The sequence below is a fragment of the Elgaria multicarinata genome, chromosome 7 (genome assembly GCF_023053635.1).
Source record: "Elgaria multicarinata webbii isolate HBS135686 ecotype San Diego chromosome 7, rElgMul1.1.pri, whole genome shotgun sequence".
NCBI lineage: Eukaryota > Metazoa > Chordata > Lepidosauria > Squamata > Anguidae > Elgaria > Elgaria multicarinata.
In genome coordinates, this window is record NC_086177.1 from 37,372,506 (window position 1) to 37,389,572 (window position 17,067).

General features: G+C 38.8%; 1 protein-coding gene across 6 annotated transcripts in view; it reads right to left on the minus strand.

Moving 5' to 3' along the window:
- The window catches only part of KIF13A (kinesin family member 13A), an 85,822-nt gene that overhangs the window by 50,674 nt on the left and 18,081 nt on the right, over positions 1-17,067 (minus strand). For all 6 annotated transcript variants that reach the window (XM_063130427.1, XM_063130423.1, XM_063130425.1 and 3 more), the window contains exons 3-12: positions 17,044-17,056; positions 15,880-15,940; positions 13,841-13,933; positions 11,079-11,259; positions 10,253-10,340; positions 8,712-8,846; positions 7,146-7,258; positions 3,908-4,019; positions 2,861-3,073; positions 1,896-2,006 (exon numbers count right to left, since the gene is read on the minus strand). In XM_063130427.1, the coding sequence (XP_062986497.1) occupies positions 1,896-2,006; positions 2,861-3,073; positions 3,908-4,019; positions 7,146-7,258; positions 8,712-8,846; positions 10,253-10,340; positions 11,079-11,259; positions 13,841-13,933; positions 15,880-15,940; positions 17,044-17,056 (1,120 nt within the window). The remainder of the gene's footprint in view (positions 1-1,895; positions 2,007-2,860; positions 3,074-3,907; positions 4,020-7,145; positions 7,259-8,711; positions 8,847-10,252; positions 10,341-11,078; positions 11,260-13,840; positions 13,934-15,879; positions 15,941-17,043; positions 17,057-17,067) is intronic.

Genomic DNA, 17,067 nt, shown 5'->3' on the forward strand with positions numbered 1-17,067 from the left:
CCGGATATGGGTCATGGTATCTTTCTCTCCTATAGTGGGGAGAGTAGTCTTTGTGTGCATAATAGTAGTCAGAATATCTATCCCAATCATGAGGGGATCTAGACCGACTGCGATGTGGTACATGGTAGTACCGGCTGTAATGCTCCCTATAGTGAGGTGGGGAGCGTTGGCGTGAAGTCGATCTAGGAGAGTATCGATCACGATAGTATAAGTCTTGGTCTCGTTGTATGGGTACGAGATTGTCTGAATGTGGTGCTTCTCTGTTCGATAGTTGTCGAGTTGGAGAGCGTTGGTGTCCACGATGTGCCGACGTAAAGGAGGGAGGTATTGCCTCGCCTTGCTTATCGTGTTGAGAGGCGGGAGATGGTGGGAGGGGTTCTGCTGTAGACAGAGGTTCCCTCATCTCGCCGTCGGACGTGGAAGAGAGAAGTTCAATGGTCGGGCGTTTAGCCAGGTTTGAACTCTCTGTTACTGCTGGTAATTGAGGTTGTGATGCTTTCTTTTGTTTCTTTGGACGAGGTTCTGGAGGAGATTTGGCTTTCTTCGCCTTTTTGGAAATCTTCTTTGCTGTAGATACAGTAAGAGATCGCGAGGTCGATGCTGACGGTGGAACTGTTGTCGGTATCGACGTGGTGGTCGATGTCGAAGCTTTAGGTATCGAAGTTGTAGGGGACGCCATTTTTACGGGTTGGAGGGTTTGCTTCCAAAGTTGCGCTTTTAAGCGGTCTGAGCGATGGCGTCTGGTCTGTTTGGAGAAAGCCTGACAATGATGGCAGGTTTCTACGATGTGTGTCTCTCCGAGACAAAGGAGACAAAGAGAATGTCCGTCTGCTGCAGGTAGCTTACTGCTACAGCGGACGCATTTACGAAAAGGGGCCTTAAGGGCCATACAAAGTAGGATTTAGTAGAGGGATAGAAAGAGAATGAATAACTAACTAACTTTTTTTTTTTTTTTTTTTTTTTTTTTTTTTAGGAGAAAAAAGGCGTGAGAATATAGAAGAAGATTGGAGTAGGAAAAAAGGAGTAAGATTGGAAGGAAAAAACTCAGCTACTGCAAAAAATCGAGGAGGAACCTTTCGACGAGGCGCTAGGTAAGGCGGTCGCAAAGGAACTGAGGGTAAGGCGGGAACACGCTACGCATGCGCAGTGGATGGTGGGGGAGGGGTTCCCGCCTAAATAACGCTTTTTCTCAGCTACAAACCTTTCCGAGGCACAGGCTCGGCGCAAGCGCAGAGCCCATAGTGTGATGCACAGAGACCACGAAGAAGAATCTACCCTACAGCATACTTGACAGATGGTTGTCCAGCTGCCTCTTGAATGCCTCTAGTGTGGGAGAGCCCACAACCTCCCTAGGGAACTGGTTCCATTGTCGTACTGCTCTAACAGTCAGGAAGTTTTTCCTGATGTCCAGCTGGAATCTGACTTCCTGTAACTTGAGCCCGTTATTCCGTGTCCTGCACTCTGGGAGGATCGAGAAGAGATCCTGGCCCCCCTCTGTGTGACAACCTTTTAAGTATTTGAAGAGTTCTATCATGTCTCCCCTCAATCTTCTCTTCTCCAGGCTAAACATGCCCAGTTGTTTCAGTCTCTCTTTATAGGGCTTTGTTTCCAGACCCCTGATCATCCTGGTTTGCCTCCTCTGAACATGCTCCAGCTTGTCTGCGTCCTTTTTGAAGTGTGGTGCCCAGAACTGGACGCAATACTCTAGATGAGGCCTAACCAGGGCCGAATAGAGAGGAACCAGTACCTCACGCGATTTGGAAGCTATACTTCTATTAATGCAGCCAAAAATAGCATTTGCCTTTCTTGCAGCCATATCGCACTGTTTGCTCATACTCAGCTTGTGATCTACAACAATTCCAAGATCCTTCTCGTTTGTAGTATTACTTAAATACCTGTGCAATTTCTTCCGTTTTTCTTAACTTCTCCTCCCAGGTGACAGTCAGTTCCTTTATTAATTTTTCAGACTCTTCTAATTTTTCCTTTAACTCTGGTGCCTTCATAGCCTTAAAAATACCCAAAACAAGACAATCAAAATTCTGTTACGATTTTCATTTCAACCATGACAAATTTCTGCTAGTGCTTTTGTTTCCAAACTATCAGTTAAATAAATTGGGGGTGAGGCGGAAGCATAGGCAGAGGTGGGCAACAGAATTGTGAGGAGGGGGAATGACCCCCATCTATCCCCCTGCAGGCCAAATGATGTCATCTGGCACCCAGCGAACACACCAAGTGGATGATCCTCCTGATACACTGGTTGGGAACCAGCTTGGCTGTGCATGGAGTGTCTCACACTGGGGAAGGCCCGCGAGCAGGGAAGCCACCCTGACTGGCTTTGCCTGCCCCACGCCTCCCCAGATTGGGTGAGGATGCAGGGCAGGAGTAGCACACTTAGCCAGTGCTTGCAAAAGTGCCCAGCTTCACTTGTCCTTTGCCTTTCCCACCAGGGGATGGTGGAGGACAAGCAAAGGACATTCGGCCAACTTCCCACACAGGGAATGAGAAGTAGGAGCGAAGCACACTCAGCTGTTGCCAGCAGCACAAAACCTCCTACACACACCACTAGCAGCTCCCCGCAATGAATCCCCTTGAAATCTCAGATCTGCCCTAAGGATTGTGAACAGTCACCTCCTTGAGTATAACTACTTAAACATCAAGGGCATCAATTCAATTTATCTTCAAAACAAACCTGTTCTGATACAGGTTTTATAGCAGATCCAAAACATTATTTTAAATATATTTCTAGAGGCAAACTCAATAACATCTTTCCATTCTTTGTTCTAAAAGCTGTAGGGAAGCAATCAAAAGCATGCATTTCACTAAACGTCACCAGTAAAATAAATATTTCCACAAGATTTACCTCTGCCTGAGAAAGTTGCTCTTTCAGTTTCTCTACTTCTTCACGGAGTTCTCTTATGACGCGGGCATTTGGATCTTCATTTACTATAGCATGATTAACAATCCTTTTAGCTCTGTCTGCATATCTCAGTGTAGAGAGTGTTTCTTCATAATTATCAGCTGCTGGACTGATTGTGGCTATCATGGCAGTTTGGCTATTTCCTCCCAAGTTGTCCTAAAGAGCACATTTAATAAGTGAGACAGATTCAAAACAGGCCCATGGTCTAGATGTGTTACTTCTTTAACTTTTAACATACAATGGGGAGTATACAATGCTGCTCATGCACTAATATGAACCACTGCTAGCGCAACAAGAAGCTAGCAGACCCTAAAACCAGAAGAAGCTACTGGAAACACTCGTTTCCAGAACAAGGCAGTTCAATGGAGCTTGCAGAGGGTTGCTTTAAGAAGTACTAGCAGAGACAGCAGGAATACTGCAGCAGTATTGGATACTGCCCATAATTTCAAAATCCAGATGCATCTCTTTCAACTGCATCTGATCTACACAGCTCTTAGCAGTATAAAAATCAGAATGGCAAATAAACAATGTTGTCAAAATGTTAATATGGCAAGAAGTAACAAGTCATACTAGGAAGACATTGGGCAGTATCCAACACTGCTGTTCCACTTATGCAATTTACGTACCACTAGCTTAAGCAACCTCTTGTACTATGGTAGGATGTTGCAGATACAATGAGCAGTATCCTCAGAAAACCTTTCACACCAACTTAACGCTATTGGTGTAACGCTAGAGGTCGTTTAACACAAGCACTGTGTTAATTCCATAAGTGGAGTGGCAGTTTTGGATGCTGCCCATTGTACCTGCAATATTTCCCACTTCATTAAAGTTCAGAAACTTGTACAATGGTGTACAAGAAAGTATGGTATTATTTATTAAATTATTATTTATTTATTAAATTTATATACCGCTCCATAGCCGAAGCTCTCTGGTATCAGTCTATGATATTTCTACTTTCACCCATAAGTATGAAAGAGGGTCATCTTTTACCTTGAGAAGCCAGGTGAGTACAGAGTCTCTGTAAGGCACAAATTTATTTTTCCCCTTTCCTGCTGCTTGGTCTGCAAGTGATGAGATAACCAAACCTAGTGTTGAGAGTGACCTAGGAGAGCAGCAAATTGTCATAGCTTGAACATGTAACATGTGATTTGGCAAAATATATAATTAATATTAACAAGAGGAAGTCTTTCAAGAAAAAGCAGGATTTACAATATATAATAAACTCTAGAACTTGTGAAGATTTGAAAAGGATTTTAAGAGTAATAGGAGTCTGTAGAAGGATAAGATAGGTTGTGAAACCAATGAATCCAGACACTAAGGGATGTTACATGCAGGTCACAATGAACGCCAACAACAGGATATAAGCGGAGTGCTATGTAGTACCACACACAGTCAAATAAATAGCAGCCAAAGGAAAAGACCACCCAGGTACTGGGTAGATATGAGAGAAACAGAAGTGGAAAAGGGGTAGGATTTCATAATTAATAGACTTCTAAAGAAATTGTAAACATGCCTCTTAAATCAAAACTACTCTGCAACAGAAGCCTTCAGCCAGAACAATGGATCATGATTTAGTAAGCAAAAACATAAGAATAGTAAACCTCCAGTTCTATATAGGTGTTAAAAGAGCAGTCAGAATATGCAAGTTTAAGAGTTCTATATAACAAACAAAAATCCAATGGAGTATTAAAATAAAACTGTTTGAAGGTTTTAAATCTATCCAATGGAATTTTAAGATGTTTTTAGAATTTTTTAAGGATGTTTTTAACAATGTATATTATGTTTTAATTCAGTTTTATGTATTTTATTGTTTATTGTTGTTCCCTGCCTCAATCAAAATGGAGAAGCGGGTAAGAAATAAAATTATTATTATTATTATTAATACAGTAATATTAGGAACGGCTGCAATACAATAAAAAGGGATACCCTCTAATATGACTTAATTTTTGTACATTCCATACGATGTTAATACTGTTCGATAGTCTAAAAATAAATGGTTCTCATAACAACCCAAGGCTCTCCAGATGCTTTGGACTACAACTCCCATAATCCTTGACCATTAGCCATGTGAACTGAGCCTTATGTGAGCTATATTCCAAAACAGCTGGGGTACAGCACGTTGCCTATCCCTGCTATAAGCTCAGGGGGAAAAACATGTTTTCTTAACAGCCTAACATGGGGCATGAGAAAAATAATACTCTGTTAATTTTTTTATTTATGTGATTCATATACTGTTTCACAACCAATAACATATCTGAGTGGTGAATAATAAAAAGGGGAGAAGAAAATAATAATAATAATAACCACCACTACCACCTTTAAAATCAGATTGCACCAATAAAACCATGGCTGGTTAATCAGGGAAGGCTTGCTCATGTTCGAGTTCACTTTGCTATGTGCAATATACAATTTACACATTGCTAATAAATTCCTTGCTCAAAGCAATAAAGAGGAAGTGCTAAACAGTGGGAAATAAGCCATTATATACCCAAATATATACAATTTCAATATATATTGTTCAATACTAAAGATTGTAAGCCTGTGGGCAGGGACTGTCAAGAAATACTTTTGTAAGCTGCCGTGAGAGCAGCTTACAAAACCATTTTTTGGCTGAATGGCGGCATAAAAATGCTTAAATAAAATAAAAAAAGACTAAATAATATTAAAACCTACCACAAGTACTCATTTATTCATGCACTCTCCTCCCCTCCCACTCCCTTTCACACACAGTGATTTTACAGTTTCCACATTTTCTCTGTTTTGACATGTACAGGAACAGAAATGCTAAACAATTTACAGTTCTTTCAAACTTTATTAGTCCATTCAAAAGAAGTTAATTTCGGACTCCATTCTTTTTCAAGCCATTAAGTACCAGTGCAGTACCAAAATTAAAAACTTATTTGTTTGTGAATTTAGGAACACAATTAGAGAGAAATGTACATAAAAGAAATGCCAAGCATCAATGCACCAATTGTAATGATAATGGCTGGCCTGGGTCCACTTCAGGTTAGGCAGAAGTATAATTAGGCATAAAGAGCCTTCTAAGATTCTCTGACTCATCTTGCATAGCAGATAAGTTCAACATGAGATCAGTTCAAACTAAGATGTAGACAATTCATTTGGAAGAAATCAAAGCACAAGAAGCAGTCATGGCATTCTTGGGGAACATGCTTGTTTGGCTAAACCACTGGACTCAATGGGACTTACTTCGAGTAGACATACACAGGATTGCACTGTTATGTTTTCTGGATAATTGATATAGCAATTTTTGGGGTATCTGGAAAAAACTGCCCCATGGTGAAACACCCTGTGGAAAGTCCGCTCCAAACCCTGGGTAAGAAGCTAACCCTGATTACATTTTAACCATGGATAGTGCTAGTGCAGATGTAATGCTCCACCATGATTGACATGGACAAAATAGGGAAGAAGGGATGAATCACATCATCCTATGGTCTGCTTCCAAATTCTTAACCACAGTTAAGAGATGGGTGCATTATGTCTACAGCATGCCAAAGTGTCAATGCACTTTCCACCTGCCTTGAAGTATCTTCTTCTTGAATGAATTAACATGGGAGTGGAGTGTGCACAAATATATGACAAAGCATTCCTATTATTAAAAAATGAAAATAAGACTTGATTGCTACATTGTTTGTCATTTGTTTAATAACAAAACAACTCAGTAGCAAGGCTTTACTGTAAGCAAATCAAGCGATTTTTAAAATACTTATTTTGGAGTCTGCATTATGAAGCTTTTCATTCTAGAAAAGAATAATATAACTAAAATAGTAGCACTGTCATTTTACTCATTTCTGTGGAAGTACATTAGTTATTGTATTAAAATGTTCTGTAACTACTCATTGTTTCAGTTATGTGAGGCCCAGACGTCTTGAAGGCTACACACCCTTAAACTGTGGCTTATTACCTATTAATTACTCTTGCGTTTTAATAAAGCAATGCAACAAATTTTATACCACAACTGCCTGGGGAAATGGGTGTGTAAAGAAATTGTAGTGGCTAAGCACCTTTTCATTCAAGCTGAAGATGTTGCCTTAGTCATAGGGCTGGCTCATTAACAGAAAAAAAACTACAGAAAAAGAAGCCTATTGTAAATCTTAGGAATTATTTGTATGAAGCCTACTGATAAGAAGCTTGATTTGGAGGACATTCTGATGAGTGCAATTAGAACGAGCGTTTATTTGGACAATTGAACTTTTACCAAAGCCCTTACTTGTTTATATTGCTGCCTTCCTTCAGACGTTCTCCTGCTGCTCCTGTTTTAGAAACTCTTTCACTACCAGCCAAATCTACCAGGCTGACTTTGCTCACTTTTTCTCCAGAGTTCTAAGTAGAAACACAAAAGAAATATCAAACACAAAAATAATGACTTTTCAGAGTGCAAAAACAAAAGTGGGATTGTAAGGAACCTGAAAAACAGCCAAATTATTGGCAGTTAAACTCTCTTTTAAACCAATTACACATTATTATGTAGTAGACTTCAGCATTATAATCCAACATTAACAAATATTTGTGAACACCCATAATTCCTTTCCAGCCCTGTTTTTACTTATTTATTAATTTCTATACTGCCCAGTAGCCAAACCTCACTGGTTCACAAAAGAGAGCCAAAGCCAAAGAATTTATGAATTGAAGGATTAAAAAACCTGAGAGAAAATGTCACCTGTTGCCGAAAAGTCCATAATGTAGATGCTAGGCAAGGCTCCCTGGGGAGGATATTCTACCACTGGGGGCCCTCCACTGAAAAGGTCTGTCTTTAGCACCTGGGGCACATAGAGGGGGGCTATAGCAGCTCTGTCCTCCAACTTAGGCATGTTTCTGTCATGCTTTTAGCCCAGTTCTATCTCGAATTTAGCTTTCCATGTGTGTGGAAATTTACATTGGGATGTTTTTAAACAAGTGATCACCATGTGCATTCTGAGGAGATTTTCAATCCTCTTCTATGGATACCTCAAGTAATTACTCAGTATCGATCCCAGACAGAAGTTGTTGAATTGTCTGCCCTTCTGAAACCAATCCCAAATAACAGCAGCCATACTTCTTTGGCACAGTTTTCCATTCCATTCTCTTTATTGACCTCACTGCATCATCACCATCTTCTTTTTCTAATCATAAGGCAGAACTACCTGATGAGTATTGACCAGACCTTGTCTAAACTGCTTCCATAAAATTCTTGGTAGCTAACTTGCACCTGCCTATTCCCATGTGTGACTGTACAGAGACCACAATAATATCAGATCAAAGGAAAATAGTAAAGGCCACATTGGATCTTTAACATTTAAAGTATATTGTATCATCTGTAATAGCAAAATAAAGGACAGTGAGGTTGGCTGCAGACTTAGTTATGCTTATACTCATTGAAATGAATGGGTTCACTCTTAATATGATTCCTAAATCTGAATCCAACCCACTGTCTAACAGAAATACGTGTTCACAAATGACATTTGAGAATATATATATATATTCATATTCTTTGGCTGAAGCTGGTTGTCATGGCATCTGAAATTTAAAGGTGTCAGGTCACCTGTTATCACCTTAGCACTTTATCCCTGATTAAAGAATACTTATTGCCTACAACAGTAAAATCTTTAATTCAAGGCTTAACTGCGTTTATTAAAATCTCTTCTAGATCTTGGAGACCAACACCCCTGTTTTAAACACCATGTATTTGGGGATGAGTGCTACTGAAATCAAGGAGATGGGAATTACAAGTTCACATTTTGAATCACATTACTAATGTAGTAACATTTCAGTAAGACCATAGACTCAATTCACTTACACCAGACTGCAGGTCATAAAGTGTCTGAGTTACTATAATATTAAATACAGCATGGGAGCGGCTGCTTTCCTCATTCATGTTGGTTGCTGCAACAGTTCGGGACTTGTTTCCCTCCGACATCAATGATTCAATATCCTGAAGCATAACAAAGAACAATGGATGTGACAATGAACTTATTCTTCCCATTTGCAACATTTCCAATTTATGGTAACCACATTAACTTAGCACATCCAAAAATGTGAAATATGAACATGAGTAACCTAAAGCATCACATGTTAAGCATGTTCTTAGTCATCCCCCCCCCAATCCATCATGGAATTATTTTCCATGATGTACTCAAAGTCCAAGCCAAAGAACTTTACAAAAGTAAGGGCTCAAGATTAACTTAGAAATGGATGGAAGAATTTCAGTGATTTTAAAATCATTGTATTCTGTTTTGCTGGGATACAAGGCAGCTTAGTTCTAAATAAATATGCTTCATCTCATTTTCAACACATTCTACCTGTTCTCAACTGAAACCAGACATGCTCTTAAAGTCCATATTTCAAAACAGTGTTTAATGACTAAACAGGTGAACACAAATGAATTTGGGTAGATAAACACAATGACCCGGTTCACACATCGTAACAACTTATGGGTTCAACCAAGGGTTTGTCCCCCAACAACCCAGTGTTCCAAGTTTGGATGTCACCATAAACAACCCTGTGACAAAGTGTCCCTGTGTTGTTTGTCACGGCGATAGTAGATGGGAAGACACCAGCACGCATGTTTGTTAAGCACAGCTTGTTATAGCATGAGAACTGGGCCACTGTGTCATCCCATTTACACTAATACGATCTTCACTTAATTTGATCAAGAATTTATTTCACCTAGAATCGTTAAATATTCCACATATATAAAGGCCAAAGACAATTACATTAGATCTGATACACCAGTTTGCTTAAGTTTAATATGATTAATATTAAACTTTATTCCCCCCTCCTCCAGTAGTTTTGGAAATAGAAGGTAGCAGAATTAATTTATTTTCTGTTGACTGACTTACCAAGTAACTTAAATATGTCAATTGCTAATATACTACTAAAGGGAAATATCGTATTCAGTACTAGCACTAACATAAATTACATTGCACTAGCATAAGCTATCTCTACTGCAACACCAATAGCATTTACTGGTACAATGGGTTTCCCTGGAAAACCTGTTGCACCAGTAAATGTTATTGGCATTGCACTAGAGGTAATTTATGTCAGCGCAACATAACTTACGTTAGCGCTACTGCTGAAGAGGATACTGCCCATTAAGATTTCTATATTAAAATGTGCTGCAAAAGTTTAAATACACATCAGACTGAATATATATAAGTTACATTTTCTCCTTTAGTGTAAATGTACCTGTGTGCATAAGCACTTTTCTTTGCGCAGAGTGCAAATGCTCATTCACCCACTCAATTGTTTACCCGACCTGGCACAGAGTGGTGTGCTATGGCCTCAGTAGATGCTCTTTCCCCAACCCCAGGAATACCATTAACTTTGTACTTTACCTACCTCAAAGCTAGTAACAGCTAGTTGAGACAAACCATCTACATATGGACCCAAAACTTTGTGCTCACGAACTTTGAGGGACTGTCGACTCCTTTAATACAAGAAGTATTATCAGTATCCATTCACTGACCTGTAAACTTTTACTCCATAGAGAAAAATCTCACTTATTAGAAATGCAAGGGTTGATTACACAGGCAATTACTTTAATCAAACATAGCATCTCATAACATTACGATCTGAATTTCAGTATTTTGTTCCTCTATTTTTTTCCACGGTCCTCTCATTTTTACAGCCACAGTGGGAAAAGACATAATAGGATATAAAGAAACCAGTTGCAAGATAAGGTTAGAAAACAAGACAATGGCCCCGTTCGCACACAATGGTGGCAAACCATGGGTTAGTTAACCTATGATTTGCCAGATTACATGCCATGTGCCCAATTTGCTGCCATTATGTGTGAACCAGGTCAATGAAATTAACAGCCTTTACACCACAAAAATCTGGTTTTCTCCCCCATTCCCCAGTACTTTTGTATAAGTATCAGACTACCATAATAGCAGTGCCATGCCCTTAAGCAAAGTTGCTCCCATTGCTCTTCAAAATTCAACATCTGTACACATCCCATGAGGCAAACTCTAAAGGCCAGCTGCCTTCAGGACCACACCCACTGCAGATGGCTGATATTTTCACTTCAGTAAATATAGGTCTCCGTAGTCAGCACAGCCAAATCTACACTACACATAACAATGGAAGACCCGTCACTTTAAATGCAGGTCCGCCGACTTCATGTGTAAACTTGCCATGTTGACTAACACAACAAATTACTCACCCTTTAGGATCCAGTAAATCTCTGACCTTCTCATTATAGATTTCCATATAGGACACTTCAACTTTAAAGGTGTGTGAATCATTTTCTTCTAAAGTGATTCTCTGAAATAAAGCACAGCAGAGGCGCGGGATGAGACCCAGCTGCTCTGCATTGCCCATCATTGAGAAGGATTTTCCTGAGCCTAAAAGAGAATATAAAAATGTGTAGTTTAAAAACCATCCTGAAGTTTTTGAATGAATTCCTATACTACCCGCCATTCCACAAGCACACTAAAATCTGGATGTAGACCTGAACTGCATGATAGTTTAACACAAGTGAGCATGTTCTTCCAAGTACGAGCTGCATGCAAGAATATACATAGGTAAGTCAGTAAGTCGCTTGCACCCATTTCACTTTCCCTCTCCCTTTTTTTATTTTTTACAGTAGACAGGTAACAAATAACGTGCAGTGCAAGTTGCCTTCTCATCCCCATCTACAGGAAAACTCATCCAGGAAGAAAGGAATTGACTGTCAACATTGTGGGTGCACTTATTAAGCTGTAACTAAACAGTGGTGAAATAACATAACTATTTCGTTTGTTAGAAATATCTGCTTTAACTTAACTATAGGGAAATGTAAAAGTTGGCAGTTAGTCTTCTGCCTTGCCATCTTTGTTCATTGCCATGAAGTGCACATCTTGAAATATGGCTCTAAACACTAGTATAAACAGCCAGTAGACCTGCAATCTCCTCAGAATAATTTGCAAGATGGAGATGCACAAGGACCTCTATGAAACACAGCTATAAAAATGAAACACAGCTACCCATAGCAAACAAAGAACAAGAAATCAGTGCACTCCTCTTCTGAGCTGAATTTAGATTATGGGCTCTATTGTAACATGATATGCAGGTGTTCGCTTACACAAACAGGATTTTCCCTTCCTTTCCTCCCCTTTGCGCAGCTCAAATCTGCTCCAGAGGTTCCCCTAACCTTTGGATACAATGTTATACATATAAAACCAAAGCATTATGGTTTGAGAAAGCATCTGTGAAGTCTGCACAATTCTGATTGGGTACCATTTAAATAGACCAGTACTGAGCCTACAGTTCAAGATAATCTTTAATCATACTAAGATTACTTTTTCAGCTGGAGTTTATGTAGCGTTGTCTATTATTGATCATTTGTCTCATCAAAGCCAGATATGTTTAAATCTAACTTACAACAAGATCCAGGACCATATTTATTCAGGAGTAAGTCCTATTAAGTTCAAGAAAACGTGCATAGGATTGCCTCCCAAAGTGCTTACAGGTTCTGACTTTGTGAATCTCTACCTGGATGTTTCCAGAATTTTGGTTATTTTAATATCTGTTTTAAAAGTGTATAAACCTGAGCCAAATATATTTTCATTGTTGACTAAATCAGAAATTTCAATTGGTAACCATCACCACTTCTTTTAAAAACTATTATTTCTTGACTTAGCCTCTCACTGAAAAAGTAGTAAGACACACTCACCAACTGCGACTCATACCCATTATAATAATGCAAAAGTAATACGATTTTTATTTCTGAACATTATGCAAATATGCCCAAACTCCCCAACTTATTTGGCTCTTGGTGTGAAACATGTTGCCTGCAATCTAGACTCAGCTTGAGAAGAGATTGTTTTGTTTCTATTTGCTCTTGAAAAACGATTCTTGAATAGAAGCTACAATGTGGAACAAGTTATTTATGTTGTGATATGCCCTCATGCATAAGATGATGATACTCAGCATTTATTTATTGCTTCAGAATATTTAAAGCCCTTCAGATACATTACTGTGTATGAGGAAACATCCCTGTAAATTAGGCCTGTACTATTTCCATACTGCAGACAGGGGCATGAGACCGAGATAATATGGTTTGCCTCAAGTCATCTACTGAGTTCATGGTAGAACTGAAATTTGACCTTATGGTAGCAGTCTGGGAATATACATAAAATCAATGTATGTTCTAGTCATGTGAGGTACGCACATTTAAAGATGTCTCTCCCATTCACAGTTCCTTCCGGTGGACAGATTTTTCTTAAGGGTAACCTACCTCTGGTCTAACTCTCACCAGATAGTAAAAAGTTCAGTTTATTATATCAACTCAAAATACAAACACATGGACAGAACCATTTGCTCTGGTCTGGATCCATTTAAAATGAACAAGTTTGGTAATACTGGAAATGTACACAGAGTGATAATTTACAAGCCTAAGCAACATCAGGCAATTCCACTAGTGCAAATGGACTTATTACCCAAGAGAAAGCAGCTGGATTGGACTGTGAATTGCTCTTATAATTTTAATAGCTTTAGCTGTCACATTTCCACATGTTGCCGTTAAATTGTGACATATCCACAATGAGTGGAGCATACCAGAACCCAGGGAGTGACGCCAACTGAGGGAGCAGCTATGCAGTATAAGTGATAATGGCTGGAAGTGAGAAATCTAAAAAGGTAATTGGGCAGTGAGAATTCAGTAACACTGTGTGTGTGTGTACACGCACACATGCATATTTATTTATGGCATATATACACTGTATTGATCTAAATAAACATTAAAAAAAACCACAGCTCTCTTAAGGGATAGAATGGGAGGAAAGTAAAACAGCTATGGAGAAACAACTATGGAGAAATCTAGCCCTGAACTCAAGGAGAGATTCAGGGTGAAGGAAGACACTGGTGACTGGCTCTCCCTTCCCCAATAAGGCCCTGGGATAAAGAAGTATTCCCACTTGTAACCCAGAAAGACAATACTCTCACCTGTTTGTCCATAGGCAAAAATGCAAGCATTATATCCCTGAAAGGCCTTCTCAAGTATTCCTTCACCAAGGCACTTGAAAACAACTTGTTGACCTATAAGATTTAATACATAATTGTGAGACAAAAGCCTTGAACATAAAAACATATATTTTATTATCACCAAAACTGAAGCAAATCCTTACGTTTAAAAAAGTGAAGAAAAAGCAGCAACAGTTAAGAGAATAAAATTGACATCTAAACCATGCCTAATTTATTTAAATAATCACAGAGCAATTGGATCTTTACAATCACAGAAAATAGTAAACAAATGCCTTCATTAAGACCAACCAATGTTCACAATACAATATGCAAACTTTTTAGTTATACAGAACTCATCCCCCCATGAGGATATGTACATATCTGGTTTTTATATGTTAATGAAAAAATGGGTTTGAGTAAATCATCTTCTCTTTCATTTTAAGTTTTTCTTATAACATCCAGCCACAGGAAGAGTGTCAGGAGTAACTCAAAAGCTCACATACTTAGAAACTATTCCTTTCCGGCCTATGAAATTTGTTGTAATTGAACAATATGGCTTTTTGTTATTTTGTTTTATTGCAATCATCTTAACCATGGGTATCAAATACCTCAACTTAAGATGCTACAATTGTGCCCCCGTAAGTACAACTGTTTGATTGTGGGCTGGATGTGGACTGATGTACAGGTCAACTAACTCAGGTGCAATCACTATGTCATTATCAGGACTGCCTCCTGAGAGATGACAGGCATGAATTGTCCTACACCATCTTACTCTGTCTTAACACTACCGATACAACCACTCCTTACAATGTTTATCAGCTCATGGTATTAAGAATTGTTTTGTGAACTGCCCAGAGAGCTCTGGCTATTGGGCGGTATAGAAATTAAAGAAAGAAAGAAAGAAAGAAAGAAAGAAAGAAAGAAAGAAAGAAAGAAAGAAATCAGAACATCCTGAGGCTTATCCAGCCTCCTCTCTCCCTCCGAGATGCACCAGCTAGATGGGCCTATCCAGCTAAAATGGAGAGAGGGAAGAGCAGCAGAGGTGACAACCATCTCCGTCACTCCTCCCACTCTACACTGGATGCTCATAAGCCTCCAGGTTTGGAGGCTTATGAGCATCGGGTACAGAAGTAGCAGAGGATTGCCTTAAACACGGCAAATAAGAAGCATACATTTTTAAACTATGAGTATTCAAATGTAAAAATTACAAGATCAAAACCATTGATTATGGAACAAAATTAAAGTTGACTTCCACACACACTACCCAACATCTGACAATGATCAGTTGCAAGAAAATACACTTCTATTTGCTCCTTTAGGAAGACTAAAGGAGAAAGCTGCATCTACCTGAAAAACCCATAGAAATATAGTAAAGAATGGCATGGTAGACACAGTTCAACATACTAGGCTTCGCTTTAAATCAAGGGTGTACGTCCTACAACACCCCTACAACCCCTACGTCCTACAACACCCAGCATGCCCTAGCCATGAAATGCTGCTAATATAATTTCTTCTCTGAAATTAGTTGAAGAATGGCAATGGCAACCATGGGAACCAATCTGAAATAAAGAGCTGCTTAAAAACCAACTTATTTTTCTGGAATTAAATGTAGAGCTTGGAGATGGTTGTCAATGCTCTGAAATAAAATATTCCTATAAAATTAAATCTGTGTAGGTTCTGGGTAATATGCACCTTGACTTTTCTTATATTGGAATGGAAGATTGGGTGCAAGACCTCAGGTAGCAAAAGGTCTTGGGTCAATCCTTTTTGTGAACCGCCCAGAGAGCTTCAGCTATTGGGCGGTATAAAAATGTAATAAATAAATAAATAAATAAAATCCTGATCTACAGGTACTACAATGCTCACTTTACAGGGAAATACTGCCAAGAGCTTAACCAAATCACAAAAGAGTTCGAACTCAGAAATAAAATTCAATGCTGTATACACAGAGTACAAAAGAAACGAGGTTTGCATTAAATATAGGTCGGGAACAGAATTTTAGTAGTAATGAAAAATTATACCTGCATATTTTGCAGTGTTTGATTCATCCATAGACCAGAAGCAGTAATCAAAGGCAAACACCTGCATAATAACGTAAAACAAAATTAAACACCAGTATAAAGAGCAAAACAATTATATTTGCAGGTTTGAAAAAAACTCTATTTAATTTCAAATGTTTTTTCTTGGATTACTTCACTATTGCTTTCTTATCTAGCGTATGACACTTTCAACTTTATATAAACTCCTGAAAGCTAAGAATCAACAGCAGTAGTGAAAGTAGAATTATTTTAGTGTAGGCCACATATAGTCTGCAGTTGTTCTAAAAACAGATGTATTCCAGATTGGTCAATTTTCCTTCTCATGGTACCTCCATCTTGTCTGGATTAAGTTCATTATGTTTGCCATCATCCAACTCAAAACTGACTCAAAACACCAGTTCAAGAGTTTAACAGCTTTCCTAGGCTCATAATATGGAAATGAGAGGTAGAACTCATCCACATATTGATAGCACTTTAGCCCAACCTGGAGACCAAGATCCAACATACATGTAGGTTAATGCTATGTTAATGAACATCTGAACTGCCCCTGAATGACATACAAACAATCCACTACATACATCTGGCAAAGTGTACTCTGTCTGGCTGTTCACACAACATGCTAATCCACATTCAGCGGTTGAGTGTTTTGAACCACTGACTGTTTGTTGAACCATGGGTTACCACATTGTTTGAACACAGCCAAGGTGCCTTGTTAACCATGCAGTGTAGCTTATTTTCTTGAACAATTCTCGTTGAGAATCCATGGTGTGTTGCTGGGCCACATTGCATGGTTAGCAAGCCATCCTGGCTGTGTTCAACAAAAAAATCCATGGTTCAAAACAACACACACTAAACCACTGAGTGTGGTTTAGCATGTTGTGTGAACAGCCCCTGTGAATATGCACCTCAGTCTTATTCTGACAGTAAGTGAACCAGACATTCATGTAATTTTTCATGTTACAAAGAAAGAACCACCTACCCATTTTCAAACCTTTTCTATGCACCTGATATAAGAACTTATTAGGTAAAAAAATAAGGCAGTTGCTTTAAAGTGAATTGGAAACAGCTATTGAAGACACATGTGAGCAAATGATCTGCATTTGAAAGAATACAAGGCAAAATGAGGAGAATAAAAAAGTAACTTACCTTCGGTAGTTTTCTGTTGAATGG